General features: G+C 42.2%; 1 protein-coding gene across 2 annotated transcripts in view; it reads left to right on the forward strand.

Annotated features, from left to right (window-relative positions):
• The first annotated feature begins 1,128 nt into the window (after positions 1-1,128).
• Positions 1,129-17,924, forward strand: part of GRB2 (growth factor receptor bound protein 2) — a 60,066-nt gene continuing 43,270 nt past the window's right edge. The window contains exons 1-2 of one of the 2 annotated variants that reach the window (XM_026098989.2): positions 1,129-1,147; positions 13,653-13,893. In XM_026098989.2, the coding sequence (XP_025954774.1) occupies positions 13,816-13,893 (78 nt within the window). In that variant the 5' untranslated portion in view covers positions 1,129-1,147; positions 13,653-13,815. Of the gene's footprint in view, positions 1,148-8,375; positions 8,600-13,652; positions 13,894-17,924 lie in introns of those variants that run through there. The other variant, XM_064522599.1, reaches the window with a different exon arrangement.

The raw sequence follows: 17,924 nt of genomic DNA on the forward strand, positions 1-17,924 counted from the left end.
TTGTTCCACCTCACCCCCAATAAAATCTACTTATTAGGCAGCTTCCAATAAAAGGTCAGAGTAAAGATTCATCTTGAGCAGAGTTCCAGAGTCTGGATTATTTTGACTGACAGTGAATCCCTGGGGGTCTTGAACAAGCCACTGATAAAAATCTGTTTTTATTAGCAAGCATGCTGTGTATAGAGTTTCTGTCAATGAGACTTGCAGTTAAAGAGCTAATTGATTGGGCTCTTAATTGACTTGTGTCTTTATTTCCTGCTTGGTAAACCTGATCTAATTATTCACCTCTGATTTTAGGGACCTAATACTTGTAGAGCATGTTGAGGTTAAGTGAAAAACTTTATCAAATACAACATTACGGGGATGTTAGGAAGAGCAGGAACTCCCTTGACCTGGATGCTGTTGCTGTAGATTCAGAATAAGACAGACATCCAGAGAGCACTTCTCCCATGAACTCTAGTGCCAGATAACAAATGGGATATTCAACAGGAAAATATTTTAAAACAGTTAAAAACCATAAATCATACTTAGCATATTTGAGGACTTCCAGCATAAAGACTTGTCCTGCAAGGAAATGCTCTGGTTTATTCGTGACTTAATTTAAGCTATCATCCTCTTTTTTTTAATATTACAGTATTGTGAATGAATGGTCTAAAGATAATGTTACTCCTGGCTGTTTCTACTTATCTAATGTTACAGGATGGAAAGCTCAGATCAGTCAATTTTGCCTGCAAATTAAGATTGCTTTCAACACTTGCTTCACAATAGCTATTAAAACTCTTGAATACCTTTTCCCCCCCAATGTTGTTCTTCATGGGATTGTTTCACTGTGTATAATTTTGGTCTGGAAGTGAGTATATAGAAATGAAACACTTGCTGCAAACCTGTGTGTATAGCCTGAGAATATTTAATTTCATTATTACCATGTCTTCTGCGCAGGGATATACTGTCTCCTGTTGGGACAACAACATATGGGCAGAGATGTGACTCCGTTTGCAGTAAGCTTCCGCTTGTGAATGGCTTGCAGTCCTGACAGATCCAAGGGAACTATTTGACCTCCCTGCATGTGCCTTTCAGTCGGTCCCCATCAGTGTGCCGCTGCGGGTAGTGCAGATATGAGAATTTGAGTAGGAGCACTTTAAAGCAGGTATTGTATGCAAAAAACTTTTTTTTAAGTTGAGCTCTCTGGCAAGGCATTGAAATTGCATTTTAATATGTGATGAAGAAAGTAACATTTCTGGACAGTAAGGCAAAATTTAAAAGTAAATTAAATCAGTAGGAAAATCTTGTATTGTTTAGAGAAGTCAACTGCTGTATATTTTTCTTTTTCCTACCCTGTATATTTGATGCCAGATGCTAGGAAATGACTTTTTAATATTTCTTCAGTGATAAGAGGAATTAAAGGGAGAAGGTTGATAAAAAGCTATTTGAGTCCTTAATATTAAAAGCAGCAGTTGGTCAACAGCTACCAAGGCTAAAGGGAAGATATTTTGTTTTAGCTGAATATTACTAGCTCCTGCATATTGCTTAATATGTAGAGGAGATGCAAATAATTCTGTGGCTTCTTATAAAAATAAATGATACATCTTCCTCAAAAGTGAAAGCTTCTGCCTTTAGTAATAAACAGCATCTGCTTTGTTTTTCTCCCAACTGAAAGGTAATTGAACTGACAATTCCAAGCTGTCCTGAAAATGATAAATGACTGAATTGGGAGTAGGAAGAAAGCAGAAGCCCTTTTGTACTAGAGAAAGGGAGATGGCACACTACAGTTGGATCTGGTTCCTTTTTACAGATTTTTCTGAATTTAAGCAGCTCTGAGTGACCCCAGCCAACTCACTTTACTCTTTAATTTATTGACATTAGCAATGACTATTACAGTTCCCAGGTAAAGCAGCATTTCCTACAGTCACTTTTACAGCGATTGTCTTTAGAAATGTAGTACAGAAGAGAATTTGCTTTATTTTCTTCCTAGTTCTCACTGCTTCACTGTAAGACTCATGGATGTTTTTGTTTTGTCTTTTGTTGATTTTGAGGCCAAGCTAACTTTTGTGTCCTGGTCTATGAAGGTTGGAACAGTCCCTGTTTGTCTTGCATGGTGATTAAGCTGCTTCACAAGTGCTCTTCAGATCTTTAATGAGTAAAATTGTGAAGCTGTTTTGGCACATCAGCTGTTCTGTCTAGGTCATGAGCACTAGCACTTATTTACTGCACTTGGATGGATTCACAGCAACAGACAGTTGTGATAATATTTCAATATGTGTGTGAGAAAGCTACAGCAGAACACTAGGAGACTTCTGAACAGGGAGAGCTGGCTGGTGGTTATAGGAAGGCTCAGAAGTCAAGAACTATAAGAACTATAGATTCTGTTCCTAATGCTGAGGAGTATTGTGGCATTAGTTTATTATACGGCTTTGGGCAAGCTCTGTATACCTGTTTCCCACTTACAATGTAAATATCATCCATATTCTGTATATACATGTATCTGTTATCCCTCTGATACTGCTGCCTTTATTGCTAACACTGCAAATTTGAAGGAGGCAAGTTGTGAATGTACGGCAAAGTGAAGTTCATTGCCTATCCTGCCTTCTAAAGAACAGACACAGAAAATGCATTTGGACAGGACTGGAATTTTTGTTTTGCTCTCTGATTCTCTATTTAGCACTGTCCTGTGGTGTTTCAGATACAGGCATGTGGGGAAATGGTCTATCTAGACCAGAAAATGTAGTTCATGAAGTTTTGGACAAACTCTAGCAGTTAAATATTTCTTTGGACCACCAAAGGGTCAAGCTTCTTTGACCATTTTAATACTTAAATTGGTAATTGATACAGTTGTCTTACTATCAAAGTAGTATCTGCAGGTCTATTGCATGTGGCCTGATTCTCAGACTAGCACCTATGTGCTAGGCTTTCTTTAGGTATGCGGTGCCTTCCCAGGGCAAATAATACTCATCCTCTATAGATGCCAGAATTGTCTTATGGTATTAAACTTTCAGCTTGCAAGAAGACTGATCAGGGCTATACTCAGGAGTTATGTGCATACATTCCACAGTCCCCCTAGTAGATTGCTGGGATGGTTTTCTATAGGAGGAAGTTCTATCTTTTGGTCCATACATCAAGCTTATATACAAATACAATGCATATAGTATTATGCATGTGAACTCCAATAATAACACACGTAAAATTTCAATCATCTTCAGAAGTGAACAGATCAGGATTTTGCTTTTAAAACACCCACTAATTCTTTGAAATTAATAAATGTCATCAGAAGAAAGTGCGTATTAGCAATGTGCTTTATTGTAATCATTGTGCCAGATACCTTCAGAAAATCAGTGCAACAGATGAAGTTTCTTAAAGTTGCAACTGTAAGCTTATTGTTTTATAGTTCATGATGGCAGATTTTCCTGTCTGATGGGAATGAGATTAGGAATAAAAGTGAAGACTGCAGAAAGGATGAAGTGAGGTATCTTGGAGGGCTTTAGCAGGAAAGCCTCTACCGCATGTGATCCAGAAGAAAAGCAAGCCAAAACATTGTGGAATGTAGGCATAAGCGCAATCTTTACAAAGAAATTGGTTACATTTCAGAAGTTTGTCAAGATGGTGTTCTCTGTGAAATGCTAGTTCTGATGAAGCAGGGAATCACTCAAGGCTGGAAGCTCGCTCTGCTGGAGCTGGAATGTAATGCTGGATTCCTGTGACCACCAACTGGCATGTTACTCATGCAACTTGCTTCTAACTTGCATCTGGGAAGGCATTCCTCCACAAATAAACACCACTCTGAAATGATGAAGCTTATGGAGGTTTATTAAAATTAGATATAGGGAAATTATTGCATTAAATAGCAGTTTAAAACATCAGAACCATGAAGTGCAAGGCTGAAGACTATATAATCTGGAACACTTTTTCTACAAGTAGAATATAAGACAGAAGTTGTTAGATATGAAGCTATTTTAACTTTTTATTTTTTCAATGGAAGCTGGAAAAAATCTTTGAACTAAAATGGAAACCCAAAATCTTGGTAACTGTAGGCTGAGATCAGCTATTTAATTAGCTTTTTTCTACAAGCTGTTTGATAGACAGCTCGGAAGGAGAAGTACAGGAGTAAGGGAATTATGCCCATCCTATTTCATCTTTGCTGACAGTATCTTAAGTGCTCAGATATTGGATTTTCAGTGTTGACTGATTAGAAACCTTAAAGAATTTGAATCCTGAAACTTGGAATCAAATTAATATCTACAAATAGGGATCACTTACATTAACTGTCATGTTTTACATCCTTGAATTACAAGCAGTGTAGGGAAAAACAAAGTTGGAAACTGTCTTTTCCTCGAACTCGTTCCCATTTGTCATCACTAATGCTTTCCTATTAGTGATAGAGGTTGGCTTTTGTCCATTTATCAGTCAGTTCAGCTGATGGTATTTGAGCTTTGTCTGAACTTGTCATTACTGATAAAATACTGTTCTGAGAGTTGGTATTTTGTACCTTGTCCACTCTTTGTATTCCAGGTGTTCTTGTCCTCAGAACAGGAATGTAAAGGTTTTTCATGTCACCACATGGTATCTTTAGGTAAATAACTGCTTTTTATGAGAAACAGCCCCAAAAGTCAAATGCTCATTTACTCAGGTTTGGGATATTTCCATCTAAAATGAGTGACATACAAATATTGGTATGTTACCCACTTGGCCCTATCAGTAAACTTCTTGCTTTTTTCTTGTCCTTAACATTTGGAACTTCTGCTTGATCCCAAAACACCTGTTGGCCTCAACTCCAGTTGCTTCTTTATTTGTGGATTTTATAGAAAAGCTACTGATGTTCAAAAAGCAAGACACTACACCTGAGAAACTTGCATTCCAGTGTTCAAATGCTCCCAAATAGAACTTGCACAACTCCCATTCATGTAAAGAAATTTAAGGTTACTAGCAATATTTATCAGGATCTAGGTTTATTAGAGTTAAACTACATACATATGTCAGTCTGTGCTTCTGTTTAGAAGGTGTATTCTTCTAGACAGGGATTGTTCCCACTCTTTATTACATAGAGATAAGTTTCTACTGTATTACTGTTATTTGTGGAAAATCTGCTCTTGTTTCCTTTTTGGAGAACAAAACTGATTTGTTATAGTCACTTAGGCCAGGATTTTCCTTGTTGCAGCCTGTGTTCCACCTGAAAGATGACAGCTTTCTGGACTCTTCTGAATCTTATACTATCACCAGAAAGATTCTGCAGTAGGTAACTTTGCTTACAGTGCAGAACATAGAGCTGACGCTATTTTTTCATTTTTTCATGACTGTCAGTTCACAAGCTTTTAACTTGTTTGGCAGTAGGGAGAACAGATATGAATCAAAGCTACAGCAAATATTCTGACTATGAACCTTCTCTAAGCTCCATAGCTCTCCCAATAGTTCCCAGTTGCTCTTTTGTTAGAGGCAGAGGCCCCTGGGCTCCAATTTAAGTTTTGACACTTAACATCAAAGGTCATTTTGAAAACTGCATGTGTTGATGCTCTTGGCAAGTGGGAGTGAGAGGTCACTACTTTACTCTTCTGAATGAGGGAAAAAGTCTAGAATATCATCCTGGTTAGGGTTTAGCTGCTTGTGTCAGCTCTACAAGGAAGTACATTTAGTACATTCAGTAGCACAGAGAAGGTGATGAGAATTAGGAACATGTACAGTATATTTTTTAATACTTGTTAGAGTTGCTTGTCAGAAGTATATGTTAAGAAAAGCCATATACTAAATTCATGCACTTGCTGCAGGAACACTAGAAAAAATTAACCTCTAGATGACATATGGTGGGAGTTCTAACTCCTAATGTAGAAGTTTATCATCCCTACATCCATAATTAAATTCCACTGCAAATTGTCAGACATCAATACAGCATGGGATAAAGACTGTGTCGAGATACAAAGACTCATTGTGGTTTGTCTTCAGTAACACTTGTGTCAACATAGCTATTACTAATGTTACACTTCGTGTCATCAGTAACACTGTATCAATGAGTATTCAAAGCAGCAATTTTACTCCTCAAATGGCTACTTACACAAAAATAATTTTCAACAACTATTCCTCTGATCTATTCATAGCAAAGAACTACACATTTATTTCCCCAGACTGCTCTGAGTAATTTAAAAAGGATCCAAAAGAAATGTCAAACACCAATTTTTTCTTACCCTTACCACTTCTTATAATACTCAGAACTAATCTTAGATTATAATTTATCACCGCAATCTGCCACAGAAAATTCAAGCTATTCCTAGACTAAAATAAGCATATGAAATTGATCCTCTAGCAAAACAATGACTCTGCCTCTTTCACCCTTGCTAGAGCTATGTATTTGCATAATTATTATATATATATATATCTTTAAAGCATTAACTTGTTTGCAAGCTGTGGGAACATTCTATGCTAATTGGTCTGAAAGCAAGGATATCTCAGCAACCCTGTTATCAGGAGTATCCTTTTATAAACACTTGGATCTCTACCATTCCTAAAATTTGTTGCTTGTTCGGCCTTCTAGGAGTGCCCTTTTAAAGTCAGGCAGCTGCAGCCTCTTAAAGTAGCTATCATTTAACTCACAGCTGTTAGCCATATCTGGCTTTTTAAGCCCAGCTAAAAGTACCTGCTATAACTTTTCTGAGAAGATTCTATTTATCTTATAGAAGGCTTACTAAAAACTTCTAAAGCCTCGCTGCAGTCATACTGAAACCAGAGATTCTGTAAGCCTGTTCGAGCAATAAATAGAGGGGTCATGAGGGCACTTGGAATCTAGCTCTGATTTTTGTCATCCTAGATGAATCATTTCTGCCTCCTCAGAAAGAAGGTTTGAAGCCTTTGTAATATGCTCAGCTCCCATAGCGCTTTCTTCACCCTGTCCAATTTTTGAATGAAGTGGTGGGACAATTCACACCTTCCCCCACTGATGCTCAAATCTGAGAAGTTAAAACTCCTTTGAGAAGAATGCTATTGGAAGAAAATCATCTTGCTAAGGGTTTATAGCAAAAATTTCATCCAAAAATAGCCTCCCAAGAATCTATATCAAATTGCTTAAGCCTTTAGAAGTGGCATGTTTCTAGACTGTGTCTTTGTAGAACACAACTTGTGAGCAGAATCATATGAGGTAGCAGTGTCTATTTTGATATTTCTCTAATCTCGATATGAATGAAACTGACTCCTCCCTGCTTACCCCAATACAGCCAGGGAGACTAACCCGTGTGGTGGCTTACTTTAAAAAAGAAAGTGTGTTTAATTGGAGGTTGAGAATGTGTATCTCTATCACAAAACAATATCGGTTATCTGTGCAAATTATCTATGTAGTGTTGAACCCAAAACTTAATCCAGAATAATCTTAAATTTACATGAGTCCAGATGTAAACTCTGCAATTTATGTCTCAATACTGCAGCGTATGCTGTGCTTAGACCCCCCCATTCACAGTCTTGGCATCCTTTTGGTGGGGGGGAGGGAGGAGGCAGGGGAAAGAGCTTGTGTTCTGTGATAACCTCCATGCAGGGGAGTGGGAGTATAATTGTAGAAAGCCTCTATTTTAGGAGCTAACCTTTATTTCTGGAACAAGAGGAAAGCTTGTTTATGCACTGGTTTTATCGAGGAATTGAGGACAGATGTTTACCTAAGCAGGTGCTCTGCATTATATTGTAATTATAGTCTTGTAAAGCTAAAATTGTTGGGAGGGTTGGAGAGTTGAACACTGGAATTGGTTGCCTGAGCAAGCTGAATGCTGGCCTCTGTGCGCGTTTCAATTGCAGTAGGTAATCACGCTGGCTTTTTTCCTGCAGCATGTGTGCCTTAACCGGGATGCATGGTAGCGGTTGGGTAATAGCTGTGGCAGGTGTATTCTTCATTTGGAGAATTTGGCGTGTGTTTCCAAGGCCTTTGGATGCCCCGTCCCCTCCCGGCCCCCAGCAGCGTGGCATTCGGCCTTGGGGGCCTTCTCCCTGGTCCATACAGCCGGTTTCTAAAGGAGTTTATTTCTCCCCCTCGCCTCCGTGGTGTGGCAGACGGCCTTGGCTCATCGGAAGGGGGAGGCAGGATAAATTAGGCGAAGTGCGGAAACACGGAGTCGTTTCACCCTGAGAAAACCTTCTTTTCCCCCCCCTGCCCCTTGGAGTAATTAACATAGCCATAGTATCGCGGGGGCCATGCTGCCGTGTTGGGGAGGGCGCGATGCCTCGGCCCGGGGGGGGGCCGCAGGCTTTTGCTCTCCTGCCTCTCGCTTGCAGGCGAACCCGGGGGGGGCCCCGGCCCGGGCCGCCCCTGCCGGCAGGCGCCTGCTGCGCACGCGCGAGGCAGTGCCCGCCCCCTCCCCCCCGGCGGGAGGAGTCCGCGCTGGCGCCCCGGCGCGGCGGGCGGGGCTGGTGGCCATCATCGCGGAGGGCGGCTGACAGGGCCGCTCTCGCGAGACTTGCCGAGGGGACGGCGGCGGCGGCGGCGGAGCAGGCGGCGGCGCGGCGGGCGGGGGGGGCCGCGGGACGGGCCGTAGCGGCAGCCGAGGCGGCGCTGGAGCGGCGGCCGGGCCGGGCCGGGCCGCGTGGCGCCGGGCAGGCGGTGAGGACCCTCGGGCGGGGCGGCGCCCCCCAGCGCTGCGCGGTGAGTCGAGGGGGCGTGTGTGGCGACGGCGGCCGGGGGCGCGGCCCCCCCCCCCCCGCCCCGGGGCGGCCCTCCCCGCCGGGGCCCGGCTCCCCCCGCCCGCCGCAGGCCCTGCCAGGCGCGGAGCCCGGCGGCGGGCGTCCCCCGGGGTGTCCCGCCGCGCTCCGCCTCTGCGCTGTCCCCCCCGCCGGGGGCGGCAGGCCGGGTCCCGGGGCAGCGGGGCTTGCGGGCCGCCGCTCGCGGGAGGGATGCGAGCGCGGCGCTGGGCTCGCCGCGCGGTGCCTCCCAGGCGGAATTCGTTGTCAGGTGCTGCTCTTCTTCCTCCGAGTCCCCAGACTGGTTTTACTTATAGTCTCGGGTCCTTTCCCTCTTTGCTGCAGATCTGTGGAGTGTCGTGTGATGGTCATTCTTGGGATTCATTTATTTTTAATATTCAACAGAACAGCTCTGTGATTCCGGGCCGTTTCTGAAGGTAAAAAGGTTATGAATACCCTGTGGGCAGGTTAACATCCACACCTTTCTTTCCCCTAAGACCCCATAGGTCATGCTTCAAATATGAGTCTCTGTACAGAACTAAGATTGGGAAAGACTTTTTCCTTTTAGCCTTTTCTTTCTCTTTTGAACTTCCTGCTTGAGATCCACTGTTGTTCCTGTGTGCTAAGGCTTTGCTTTTCAGTATAGTTTCAAATAATTTATAGAAGACAAGGATCCAGTCTTGTTAACTGCCTGCCTCCGGACAGAGGTCTTGGTTACTGACTAACAATAAAATCTTGTATAGTTAGTAACTCAGCAAGCAAGTCATAGATCAAATATAGTATTTAGGGAAGTTCATTCCTTGTTTTAGAAGTCACTGAACGCTTTCTGTCAAGGGCCAAAATTTGAAGGGTCCCAGATTGTTAAAAGCCCTGCAAACATGGTTTTGTTTGTGATCCATTTCTGCCTAAACTTTGTGTACTGAAAATGTGCCAAAAAACAGCACTTGAATAATTGTCTGTTAAGGTGATTAAGTCATTTAGTGTTCAAATGTTTCATAATACTGGTCAGGTTTGAGAAATTCACACTTAGTTTATAAATTTTAAGTTAAGAGAGGAAAATGACAACTAATCAATAGTTTTTGGCAGAGCTGAAGTTTTCTATTATGTGACGAAATGATTTGTCTCTGATAAATATTTTTTGTATTTTGTACTGTAACTTAGGAGTTTTGTAAGTGATACTCTGTCTTGTCATCTGACAAGGAACGCTTAAGGAAGTTGAAATATATTAAGTTAGTGGATCATGACTGAGTATCATTTATGACCCTGAATGTTCTGTCTTTTATGTATTGATAATTTAATTTATGTTTTACCTGGTTAGCTTTTTGTGTTATACTTCCTTATTTGGCTAATTTGAATCAGTGCTCTGCCCTTATGATTCTTTTCTTCTATTCTTTTGTCTAGAGTCTGACACTTTACATTTCTGCATGTGTCCATGTAGATGGTCCAGATGATGTATCCACACATTTTTCTTTCCGCCATGCACAATAATGTTTAGCCGTGTACCAGCTGATGAAGCCTAGGACTTGATTCTTTGCAAAGAATCGCTCACTGAACGAATTTTTTTCTTTTTTCCCTTGCTTTGGCATTTTTACACTGTCTGTTCTTCTGTTCCTGTCCTTACTGCTTCCAGAAGGACAGTAAAATGCAGAGAACAATGAGAAAGCTCTCATGTGTTAGAGAAGATGCTATTGTAGGAGCAGTATCAAAAAGCCTACCTTTGCCTGCGTGTGTGTGTTGGTTTTTTTTTTCCTAAGTATCAGTTGAGAAGATCATAAGATTTCCTGTTACCTACAGCATTGAGGCTTGCATTTTTAAATACTTATAATCCATCTTGGGCTGTAGCACTATACTGCTAATAGCCTACTGTTAGTTGTATCTGCTGCCTTTCCCTCCCCCCCCCCCCTTTTTTTAAGAGCAAGTATCTTGCCCCAAGTCACTGTAAGGTGAGAGGTGAAAAACACATTGACGTTCTGAGACATCTTAGTCAGCTCTCTAGTAAGATCATCTGTTAATTCTTGTAATGAGTATTCATTGTATTCGTATTTTGGCTGTGCTTCATTCTTATCTATCTGTTCTTGCGGAGCTAGGGTAGACTATAGTCTCTGCAACATGTCCTGTTTCATTACAGTCTTTGCCTAAAGCAAATACTTACAGCTGTGTTCTCAGTGGGCAGAGTGGCAAAAATTGAGCATGAGCCACTTCCCGAGAAAGGTTGTTTTTGTTTTTCCTTCTTGTGCAGTTGCTTTGTTTTTTTTATTTTAAGAATTAGGTGGCTGATTGTCTCTAAGCACTTATTTGATAGGATTAGTGAATGCTTTCCCAGTGACGGTAGGGGAATTGATGTTCTAAGTTTTCCTTTTCTGACATTTGCTATGTAAATATCTTGCTTTAATATTTTCAAAGCTTTTCCCTAATTTACTTGTAGCTTTGGTGCCCAAACTTGAACTACACTGTTGCCTTAAGTCACAAAGGGTAAAGTTTTGTACTATGTAGCAGTTATTGCTGTAGAAACATAATTTCTTTACATTCTGGCAATATGTATGAAGGTGATAGTAAAATTAATGCAGCTTTAAAAAAAAATTGTGTGATTAATCTCCTCTCATCTTGAATTGTGCTGGAGATTTTCCTGACATTGTACTATTGCTAAGCTCAGAGAAACACCAGTACGGTTCTTGGAAATACCGCATCAGTGCTCCTTCAGTTAAAATACTTATTTTCTTAGATGCTATTAAGGTGCTCGACAGCATTGTGTAGGTACCCCAAAGAAAGGATCATTTAGCAATCTGCAATAATTTCCCTCTTTAGGTGTATATTAAGCCCAGAATTTATTGGTTAGGTTGTACAGCTAACTTCTACATTTGTCAGATTTGGATTTTACGGTTTGCAAGCAGCCTTCCTTTGGCTGAGTGTTTGCATGTGCATATGATGATGATATGCATCTTCAAATGTAGCACTGCGCTGTTTGATGTATTACTGTTGCTGTTAGCAATATTTATCCCTTTAGAAGGAACAGACTCTTTGAAATGTTTACCATGAAATATAGGCAATATACTTGAATGAATGTTTGCATACTTCGCTTCATATGCTGTCATTTCATATTGCACCTTAATTTTGCTATAATAGCAGAAGGGGATAAATGCCATTTAAAAAAAAAAATAAAGGCCAGCTTAGAAAGAGATAAAATAGAGGCCAGCTTGGAGGTGGTGACCCTGGCACAGTAAGGGCTGGCACAGGGGAAGTGTTTCTGGGAAAAGAAAGCCATCAGAGTTGCTGTCTGTATGTGTATGCTAGTACAGTGTGGAAGACTGACATCAGAACAATGGTTACTTTCTCATCAGTTCTAAAGCTGAAATCAGGCATTGTAGAGTCTTCAAAGTGTAGCTCACTGAGACGATAAACTTCTTGGGCTTAATTTGTGTAATGGTTAAAGGTTGGATCGAGTACACTTATTTCCAGTAATTCCAGTAACACTGGCAGATTTGTTCAGTTGTGATCTTCATGCCTGTTGACAGCTTTGTCAGTCTTAGTGATGTTTCTTTAATGCTGTGTAGGAGTATTTAAAAAAAACAGTGTTGATGTGGGGACTTTAGTAAAGCTGTTCATTTCCTGATCCAGGTATCCCTATAAAACCTACCTTTTCTCATTCTGCCAGTTTTCTGTGATGGAAATCACATTGCTGCTATTTGCTTTTAGCTTTATTATCCTTCGTGCAAGGGGACTTGAAGGTTGGGCAACAACAGGACTCATGGAGCATAAGCATGTTAATTGCTTAACTGCATTTATGTAAGACAGGTTTTTTCTTAAATGAGAAAATACTATTGCCATCTGCTGTCTTTGCGTGTACCAGGGCTCTCCCTGGGCCGTAGCCACGCAGACTGAATTAGCAGGTGTGTGGTTTAACTGGTGTTCATCGGACCTTTCCTGCCTTGAAATTGTCGCCGACAGGTATTGGCTCCCTACTGATTCTTCAACAGGGTATTCATGATATTCTTTAAAATTATTGCCTTACTCTTTCTTTTGATGCCTTGCCTTCTTTGCTGTCAGATGTAGCTGGAGTTAGATTAAATATTTTCCTATTCTAACCTTTGATTAGGATTATTATTTTTTAGCCTTTTAAACAGTTTCAGAGTATTTATATGTCACGTCAAACTTGGGTCATCTCTTGTCTGGGCCCGTAAGAAACACTGCATTCAAACTTGCTGATTTTCCTGCTATGCTAATGAGGGAGATTTTTTATTTTCCTTAACGTGTTCTGCTGCTCAAGGCGCGTTTCAGGAAGGTTTCTTTTACGTTAGACTGAGGCCAAACTTTTATCGATATGTAATATTATTTTAGGGTGCTTTTTGATAGGTGTTCCAAGGCAGTCCTGGTGTAGAGGATCGACAGAAGTGTTTTTCGGTTCGTCTGGCTTACTGTACCAGTGGAAACTTTTTTTTACTGGTACAAGCTGCACCTCCAGAGCAGGCTTTCCTGGAAGAGCGTGTGGGGGAGAGGAGCGTAGCGCCCTTATCAGCTCTCCGTAGGTCGGAGGTGGCCGGGTGGGAGCGGCACCCCCGGCCCGAAATCCGCGGGGCTGGCGCCGCGGGGGAGGCAAAGCCGCCGGCGCTCGGCCCGGGCCCGCGGGCAGCGGCGGCTCTCGGCGTCCCCCCGCCTGCTGGATCCCGCCTCGGTCGGGGCTGCGAGGAGAGGGGGCTCCCAGCGCCGCGGAGCCGGCTGGACCCCGGGGCGGCCGGAGCCCGGGGGCGGCGCTGCCGCGGCCCCTTCCCGCGGCGCGGGCGGCTCCCCGCGCCGGGCCGCCGCCGGCCCCGGTGCCTCCTTCCGCCCCCCCCGGGCTGCCGGGGCGGCCATTGGCCGCGGGACGTGTCACTCGGGCGAGCCGGGCCTGGCGAGCGGCGGCGGGAGGAAGCGGCGGCCGCGCCGCGCCGGGCGGAGGGAGCGGCTCTGGGCGCGGCCCCGGCCATCGATCGGTGCCACTTCCCCTAATGGCCCGTCTCTTCCTCCCCCTCCTCCTCCCCTAGGGCGGATCGTCCCCCGGGCTCCCCTGTATGTGAGAGACGGGGCCGACGCCTCGGACGGAGCGGGCCGCGGGAGGGCTGAGCCGGGAGCCGCCGCGGGAGCAGCGGAGGCTGCGGGGAGCGCTTCCTGCCCACCGCCCGCAGCGCCGTGCGCGGCAGCCCCAGCATGGAAGCCATCGCCAAGTACGACTTCAAAGCCACTGCGGACGACGAGCTGAGCTTCAAGCGGGGGGATATCCTTAAGGTAAGCGAGGGCGAGGGCTGGGGCTCCCTCTGGCCCTCTCCTTTCCAGCTGCTCCGCTGAATCTCTTCCTGTCCTCAGACCTGGCCCTCTGCGACCCCCCAGTGCCACCTCCTTTTAGCAGGGCGCCTCGAGATTTCCTCGAACCTCGCTCTGACCTCTCTGAGAGCGGGAGACTGTTTCTCTTCTGTGTCGAGCACATATCCCAGAGCCTCTCACGCCTGTCTTCTGAGGCTGGAATACTTGAAAACGGAGTCTTAAAAATGGTAGCAAATAAGCAGAAGTGCAAGACAATATATTCCGAACTGAATTCCTTTTTACAAGAGGAAACCCTTTAAAGTAATCACGATCGGTTTGTTATTCCTTTCCTCTGCCTCCTGCCAAAGGTTCCAATATCCAAGAATAGTGATTAGATTATTCCTCAGTAGATAATTTTTTAGCATCAGGCTGTCAAATATCAGTGCTGAATTTTATCTTCAGCCCTGATGAACTCAAGCGATAAGCATGTGGCTGAATATTTAATGGATCTGTGCAGATGTAAGTGGATGTTTGGAGTGCATTAGAGGAATTTTGGTCTACAGTTCTTTCAACATATCAAAGGCTTTTGAGACTTTAGCTTGGCAATATTAAAGGAATTTGAAACATATTTGAAATTCGAAAATTTCATTTAGAAAAGTTCAATGTACAAGTCCAAAATTTGATGGAGGGAGGAAGGGGGTAAGACATTAAAATGCATTGTTATTTGGCCTCTGAAGCGTAGTTCTGAGCTTCCAAGTAATAAAAGAGCCATATTGTGAACTGTTTTAATGATGTTTCTTTCAGAGTCAGTATTTCTTAATAAACTTGTAAGATGGGCTTCCCCTCCCTAGTGTTAGTATACTTATGCAGTCAGAAAGCAGAAGCTTAAGGTATTTTAATACTAAAATGATCTTTAGCAGAAACTGTTTTGAGGGGTGCCTGTCCTGCAGATGTAAGGCTGTAACTTCGTGCATGCTGACAAATCAAGTCCTGTGGACCTCAATGGGATTACTCATCTGCTCAAAATTTTTGTCAGGAAAGGGCTTGATTTAGCTACTATTTTAAGATATGTTGAAAAAATATCCTCTACGTGTAAACATAATGTGATTCTTTCATAACTGATATTTCAATCATATAATTGTGGCATTTGTTAGAAATGCAGTAATACTGTGTGATGATCTTAATACTTTTGTCAGAAATCAAGATTTTTTTTTTAGTGATATAGGTTGAATTTTAGCTTAAATAAGATACTGGCTTAATAAAAGCATATTTCAATTGGAGGTTATTTTAATAAAATAATGGTTATAAAAATGTATCCTGCTTTGAGATTCTCATTAATAAACCGCAATGGCTTTAACTTCTAAAATAAGTACATCTGCTTCTGTAAATGTCCTACACATCCCTAGCCCATAATTAAAAATGTTTTAAAATGCCATAGCCTAAAAATGTCTGTCACACCTGCACACCTCAATTCTAGTGTTTATGTAAGTTACCAGAATATTCCCTTTTACAGTTTTTAAATGTTCAAGACTGCCAGAATTTTAGATGTCTTCTGTGATAACCTTATGTTCCTTTCTCCTAACCTGTGCTGTATTCTTCTATTTTGGATTACTATTATCACCCCTTAGTTTTTATAATGTATTTGAAGCTTGCAGAAAATGCTGAACTAGAAGGAATACTTAAGTATACTTAAATATTGTTTAAAGTGTCCTCTTTATTGTTTTCATCTGATTTAGTCTAGATGTTTGCTGAAGGGCATGAAAAAATGGCTAGTGTAAAGTTTGCATTTATTGAAGGGGGGGGTGTCTTTTTTTCCTCTAAGAACTGTAGGAAAAAGAGCAACTTTTCTTAGTCTTTTTTGAAAACTCTATTTGTAGAAAACTACTACAGCTGCAGACAGTGGGGTAGCTATTGATAGTAAGATGTACTTGAGCCTTGCCTACTTGATGTCATTTCATAGACAGAAATTTTGTCACAGCAGCAGAAACATGGTGGTGGTATGTATGCTGTTGTTGCCACATTGATTACTGTATTTTTCCTAGAATACCAAGAGGGGTTTTCTGCTCTTGACAAAACCTCTGCTAAGCACTTCCTCAAAGCATTGATAAAGTTCTTCAAACTCTGTTTCCTTACAGCTCATATTCTGAAAATGTTTACAAGTTTTACATATTTACTTCGTAGATGAGTAAACTGAGGCATAGAGATGATGCCTTGCTGAACATCACTGAAGTTGGTGGAAATTCCAAGAGAGTTCAGAAATCATGGGCCTCTTGGAGGCTCAGAAATCTTGCCTTCAGCATATAGTTCTTCTGTGCAGCATGGTAAGGTTCGCTGTCTAAAACAGGCAAACTTCAGAAAAACAAGCCAGCAGCAGAGCTGTTACAGTTCACTTAGACTGACAGGCTTTTGTGGCACACTGTCATTTTGAAAGTCTGGGTCACTTCAAATGTATTTCAGGTTGCATAAATTAATTTCCATCAAGCATGCCAGCTCTGTTTTGTTAGTACTTTGTTCACAACTGAGAAATCTCAGGGTATCCCATTTATGTGCCTCACGTGATATGTCCTATAAATCAGGTTAATCCTAGTGCTTTCAAATGAATGAACAGGGAAGGGAAGTAAGCTTGTTACAAGCTGAATGCACCTATGCACTTTACTCTTCAAGTATCTCTCGCAGAGACACACATGTAGCTTCACATGTGTAGTGAAGAGTTTTCCAAATCCAGCAGTTAGATACCGGACTTGACTTGCCTCTGGAAAATGCAGTTAGTCTGAGGCGTGTATGATGATGGCAAAAGGCTGTTTCATAGAGAAATGCTATTTCTTAGCCACAGTAAGGAAGGAACAAAATCTATAACACTTTAATTCCCACTCCTTAAAAGTTCATGTTTCTTTGTAGGGAGGGAAGGCAAAGATGCATACTGTCTGACTCCATCTGATTTCAGCAGATAACTTGCCTATGATGTCATGGTGCCATTACTGCTACATACCCACATATTCTGGACTTGATTGAATAGCATTTGAACTGTAGCCATTAAACTGGTTGTTAGTAATCTTGTGGCTGGGTTCCAAAAGTGAGTGAAGACAGTTGACCTTTGACTTGCAATTGTAAAACAGCTGAGTGAAGACGAAAAGTGCTTGGCCTTGTCTTTGTGGGCACTATATGGTGAAAGCTGCTTCTACGATATTGTAACCCTGGCAGTATATTGGATTCTCTTACTCTTTTGTTCTGTACCAGTATGTGGTGTTGCCATTCAGGAGATACAAGCTGACACCTTCTTCTAAACTTTTTTAATAGGCTAAATACTACTTGCCCAGCCTTCCCCAGAGAGAGGAGGGGTTACTGTTTCCATCTGTATCCTCTGGTTATGATACAGAGTTGCAGCTATCAAAATCAGCATGTTGGGGACTGGCATCCTTTTAAAGGTCTGAAGAAAATCCCGTTATAAAAAGCCTGCCTATGCTTGGGGGAGTTCAACTTTAAATTTTGATCGAGTTATTTTTCACTTTGAATAGTTGACATTTGTCATGATGCTTTTTCAGTCCTCTCCCCTTTTGCTTTCTGTATTTATTGATGTGGAGACTAGTTAATGTCAATGTCTCTGCCTGTATTATGAATTCATTTTATGTCCCCTGAAATAATATATTTTAAGCAACTTCTGGTCTTGTTGGCCTTTTTGCTAACAGGTGAGTATCCAGACCTAAAATGTGCTGACACTCGCTGGTGGTATGGCAGGAGCAGAGTAGGGGAAAAGAAAAATCGTCAAAGATTCAACTAGCCAAGGCTGGTTGCATTTCTTTTCCCTATTCCTCCTACACCCAATTTGAAGTGTGCAGTTCACGCTATGCTACTCTGATAACCATTTCTGCCTTGGTATTAAAGAAACTAATCATGTTTGTGAATATCTTACATGTTAAAATTGTTTAAAAAAAAAATACAAAGGGGGGGAGGGGCATATAGAGCACCAGTCCGTCTCCTCTTTCTCCTCCTCTGTCCCATGGTTGAGACATAACTGG

The sequence above is a fragment of the Dromaius novaehollandiae genome, chromosome 18, assembly GCF_036370855.1.
Source record: "Dromaius novaehollandiae isolate bDroNov1 chromosome 18, bDroNov1.hap1, whole genome shotgun sequence".
Taxonomy (NCBI): domain Eukaryota; kingdom Metazoa; phylum Chordata; class Aves; order Casuariiformes; family Dromaiidae; genus Dromaius; species Dromaius novaehollandiae.